Genomic DNA, 5,133 nt, shown 5'->3' with positions numbered 1-5,133 from the left:
AAAGGGGAAAAAAGAAAGAAGAGAAGGAACAGGGCGAAGAGGGGAGTGGAAATGCATTTAAAGGAGAAGGAAATGAAAGAGTAGAGTTAAGGAACAGGGCGAAGAGGGGAGTGGAAATGCATTTAAAGGAGAAGGAAATGAAAGAGAGTAGAGTGAAGGAACAGGGCGAAGAGGGGAGTGGAAATGTACTTAAAGGAGAAGGAAATGAAAGAGAGTAGAGTGAAGGAACAGGGCGAAGAGGGGAATGGAAATGCACTTAAGGGAGAAGGAAATGAAAGAGTAGAGTTAAGGAACAGGGCGAAGAGGGGAGTGGAAATGTATTTAAAGGAGAAGGAAATGAAAGAGAGTAGAGTTAAGGAACAGGGCGAAGAGGGGAGTGGAAATGTATTTAAAGAAGGAAATGAAAGAGAGTAGAGTGAAGGAACAGGGCGAAGAGGGGAGTGGAAATGTATTTAAAGAAGGAAATGAAAGAGAGTAGAGTGAAGGAACAGGGCGAAGAGGGGAGTGGAAATGCATTTAAAGGAGAAGGAAATGAAAGAGAGTATATAAAGGTCAGGGCTTGCGAAGGAATAGGTTGAAAAGGAGAGGGAAAGCAGTGGAGAGAACACGATGATTATCAGGAAACCTACTGGGACAAGGAAATTTAAAAATGAAACGATTTTGTTCACTTGCAATGCTACGGCAGACACAGACGCACTTTATTCCATTCGTGTGGCGGCTTCATTCTGAGAAAGGACACGTCGTGTATATAATTGAAGCCTTTTTCGACTTGCTTCGCCCGAAGAAGAGGCTCCTCCGCCCGAAGAAGAGGCTCCTCCGCCCGAAGAAGAGGCTCCTCCGCCCGAAGAAGAGGCTCCTCCGCCCGAAGAAGAGGCTCCTCCGCCCGAAGAAGAGGCTCCTCCGCCCGAAGAAGAGGCTCCTCCGCCCGAAGAAGAGGCTCCTCCGCCCGAAGAAGAGGCTCCTCCGCCCGAAGAAGAGGCTCCTCCGCCCGAAGAAGAGGCTCCTCCGCCCGAAGAAGAGGCTCCTCCGCCCGAAGAAGAGGCTCCTCCGCCCGAAGAAGAGGCTCCTCCGCCCGAAGAAGAGGCTCCTCCGCCCGAAGAAGAGGCTCCTCCGCCCGAAGAAGAGGCTCCTCCGCCCGAAGAAGAGGCTCCTCCGCCCGAAGAAGAGGCTCCTCCGCCCGAAGAAGAGGCTCCTCCGCCCGAAGAAGAGGCTCCTCCGCCCGAAGAAGAGGGCAGGGCGCGAGAGGAAGGCGGATGGAAGGCGCAGTTGGGCTCGGCATTTCCTGACGACACTCTCGGTGCGGCTACGAGCTAATGACTGTCTTGGCTTCCGTGGGATAACCTTTACTTTTCACGATATTTGGTATATGATTTATCAGAGACAAAATATATATTTCCCTTAGTTTTGGAAACGCCGGCGGCTTCTTCCGAAACCCGTCGTCTCTCCCCACTGCCGCCGCTGGCCTCCGCTGGCCTCCCACTGGCCTCCCGCTGGCTTTTCTGCTCTAGTGTAATTTAGACGAAATTTATTTAACACTATGTTTAAATGATGCTTTGTCAGAGTCACAAAATCAATCAGTTCTGTCCACACTTAAAAGAAGAGAAAAACTAAGGTTTCCGTATGCTGCTCGCTAACCGAAAGCTAATTGCGCTGAGGCCGTGCGCCTAAAATTATGCGCCATGCAGCTTCATGTCCGCGCTCTTCGCATGTGGCTGCCACTCCTCCGACATCCTTCGACGTAAGTCCTGGTGTCACACACTTCTTGCTCTACCGGTGCATGAACGATGAGGTTGGCGAGCCAGACACTAAGAATGGCCATGCTTGCAGCTGTGAACTGCAAAATTGTCTAAAACGCACAGGCACTGATGAAGATATCTTGTAAAAAGTCTGCTTAAGCTATTTCAGCTTGCATTCCTTCCTAATCACTGACTTCGATCATCAACACGATGGTCAAGTTCTCGGATGTATGTGACCTCTGCACTCGTTGCCGCAATGATGGCTGTCATAAGAGTGCGCTTCCATGGCCACTGGCGCAGGGCTGCCCGCTTCACTTTTGGGGAAATGCTGAACTACATAATCCATGGAACACGTGTTTTGTTCAGAAAACATCATGGCATTATATTGGTGTATCTTTTGAACTAAAAGACACATTTACTATAGGTTACATTCTTTGATTTATTAGTATCTAAAAATAGTGTTCGCCATTTGGGATCTGCAAAGATCATCAGTCACACAAATTATGTGATTCCCATGATTCTGTTATTGCATAATTGCGGTCACAGCTGTCTGAGCAGACATATTTGCTATGAATAACCTTTATGAAATCTACATTTTGTTTAGGCGAATGGCCGTTACACTTCAGATAAGGGACCAATTCCTCTCTTTGTCAGATACCAGGGAGCTGATCACCTTCTGCCACAGCATTTGATACTAATTTTATACCAAGCAGAAGCTCTATGAACGAAGGTCATCCAGTCAGGTCTGACCTCGGAACGGCAACCCCTTCAGCGGTACTCGAGGCAGTGTCCCAGTCCAGCCCCGAGGTCTGCCAGCGCGCCAGAACTTGATTTAATTAACCAATGACCTGTTTTCTGTCTTGTGTAACCCAAGGCTCGACGGCTCGAAGAAGTTGCCCTTGTAACTGCTGTTTACTCGGAAGGAGTTGCCTCTCCGGCCGGGCCCGCCGCCGCCGCCGCAGGAACGGAGGAAAAGGGAGCAAATATTCAATGACCCCCCCCCCCCCCGCCTCTCTGCAGTGTTGCCACCGCGAGACTGACTCTTTCTCTTCTTTGGCAGATCTTCGGGTCTCCGCCGCCCATGGGTGTGGGAGGCGGTGGCACGGGCGTGAAGGGCATGTTGGGGAGCGCGGGCAGTGTCGGGTTGAACGCGGAGATGGGCGTGGAGGCGGTGGGCGCGGCCGAGAGGGGCTTCCACGAGTGCTCCGTGTGCGGGCGCGGCTTCGAGCGCCGCTGGCTCCTCACACGGCACCTGCGCACGCACACGGGCGAGAAGCCCTACCAGTGCGCCTTCTGCCCCTTCCGCAGCGCGCAGCGCTACAACATCGTCACGCACACGCTCAAGAGGCACCCGGAGGCCGTGTCCGCGCAAGGGCCGGCGCTGCCCATGGGCGGGGCCGCCGCCAGGCAGGAGTGGGGCCACAAGGACCTGTGAGGCGGAGGGAGTAGGGGGGGGGTCAGCTCTCCTACGCGCAGCCATTCACAGGCTCGCCAACTCACACAATACTCAGTCATTCACAAGAAATCATCACCACTGTAAGATATCCATTCTCCCCACGCACTCACTCACTCAGCGAAATACTCCTCCAAAGACACAAGCTCTCTCGCAGCCCACTCGCCCACTCGCCCACTCCGCGCCCCGCCGTGCGGCTCGAGGCTGAACGGAGAGGAGGGATCGGAGTTCGTCACCGATTTGCCGTCGGTCTGTAAGTGTTCCCTCTGTAGCCCCGAAGGCGAAGGCGCCCGAAGGAATAAAGTTGGCGGCCATTCGGTGTTTGATTCCCCCGGCGACCCAGCACGACGCCCGCCGCTCGCTCCCTCCGGCAGGTCGTCGCGGGCGTGGCGGCGCGGCTGGAAAGTGCGGGCGGGAAGAAGAGAATTCAGGCGGGAGGAAACGGAGTGGAAATAGAAAGGAAAGGGAAGAAGAGAAAGAAGGAAAGGAAAAGGAAATATGTACTGACGAATAGAATGAAAAGAATACAAATGTGTAAATAGCCTTTTGCTTTGAATAAAACTATTGCTATTCTCTTTTTATTTTAAATTTTATACTTTATGTTAATGATAGTTACCAATACTACAGTCAAATTGTTTTTATTATTATTTCTATTATTAGTAACACAATTATCAGCATTATTGGTAGTATTACAAAAATCATCATCCTTCTTCATTACAATTATCAATAATTATTGTTATTATTGGCATTATTATTATTCATCATTATTATTAGTCATCGTTATCATGATTCTTATTGTTATTGGCTATAATATATGATTAATCATTATTAGCTTTTATATTTATCATCAGCAGCATCACGGTATCATTACCATTACCCCGATCTTTATCTTTATCTTTATCACTGCCATTGGTATTACGATGTTCCATAGTGATACAAATCTTAATAATTCTTATAATGATTAAAATATTTGCTGATGCCATTGGTGGTGGCAGAGGAATGACTTTTTTTTTTTTTTTTTTTTTTTTTTTTTTTTTTTTACTGGTCTACTGTTTATATATATAAATATTTATATTTATATAAATATTTATATGTATAAATATTTATATATATATATATATATAAATATTTATATATATATATATAAATATTTATATATATATATATAAATATTTATATATATATATATAAATATTTATATATATATATATAAATATTTATATATATATATAAATATATTTATATATATATATATAAATATTTATATATATATATATAAATATTTATATATATATATATATAAATATTTATATATATATAAATATTTATATATATATATAAATATTTATATATATATATATAAATATTTATATATATATATAAATATTTATATATATATATAAATATTTATATATATATATAAATATTTATATATATATATAAATATTTATATATATATATAAATATTTATATATATATATATAAATATTTATATATATATATATAAATATTTATATATATATATATAAATATTTATATATATATATATAAATATTTATATATATATATATATAAATATTTATATATATATATATAAATATTTATATATATATATATATAAATATTTATATATATATATATATAAATATTTATATATATATATATATAAATATTTATATATATATATATAAATATTTATATATATATATATAAATATTTATATATATATATATATATATTTATATATATATATATATATATTTATATATATATATACAGAAATATTTATATATATACATAAATATTTATATATATACAGAAATATTTATATATATACAGAAATATTTATATATATACATAAATATTTATATATATACATAAATATTTATATATATATATATATATAAATATTTATATATATATATATATATAAATATTTATATA

General features: G+C 41.2%; 2 protein-coding genes across 2 annotated transcripts; both read left to right on the top strand.

Moving 5' to 3' along the window:
• Window positions 1-784: 784 nt before the first annotated feature.
• On the top strand, window positions 785-1,882 carry LOC138861159 (uncharacterized; the record flags this gene model as incomplete). The annotated part of the gene is made up of 2 exons (XM_070120027.1): window positions 785-1,297; window positions 1,686-1,882. Coding segments are annotated over 2 exons (710 nt in total), but the record flags the coding sequence as incomplete, so codon positions are not given.
• A 913-nt stretch (window positions 1,883-2,795) lies between these two features.
• Window positions 2,796-3,762, top strand: LOC138861158 (longitudinals lacking protein, isoforms H/M/V-like; the record flags this gene model as incomplete). The annotated part of the gene is given in 1 exon segment (XM_070120026.1): window positions 2,796-3,762. A coding segment is annotated over 1 exon segment (376 nt), but the record flags the coding sequence as incomplete, so codon positions are not given.
• Window positions 3,763-5,133: the final 1,371 nt, after the last annotated feature.

The sequence above is a fragment of the Penaeus vannamei genome, unplaced genomic scaffold, assembly GCF_042767895.1.
Source record: "Penaeus vannamei isolate JL-2024 unplaced genomic scaffold, ASM4276789v1 unanchor1779, whole genome shotgun sequence".
NCBI classification, from domain to species: Eukaryota; Metazoa; Arthropoda; class Malacostraca; order Decapoda; family Penaeidae; genus Penaeus; species Penaeus vannamei.
The sequence above is the reverse complement of the archived record's forward strand: the minus strand, read 5'-3'. Positions and strand labels throughout refer to the sequence as shown.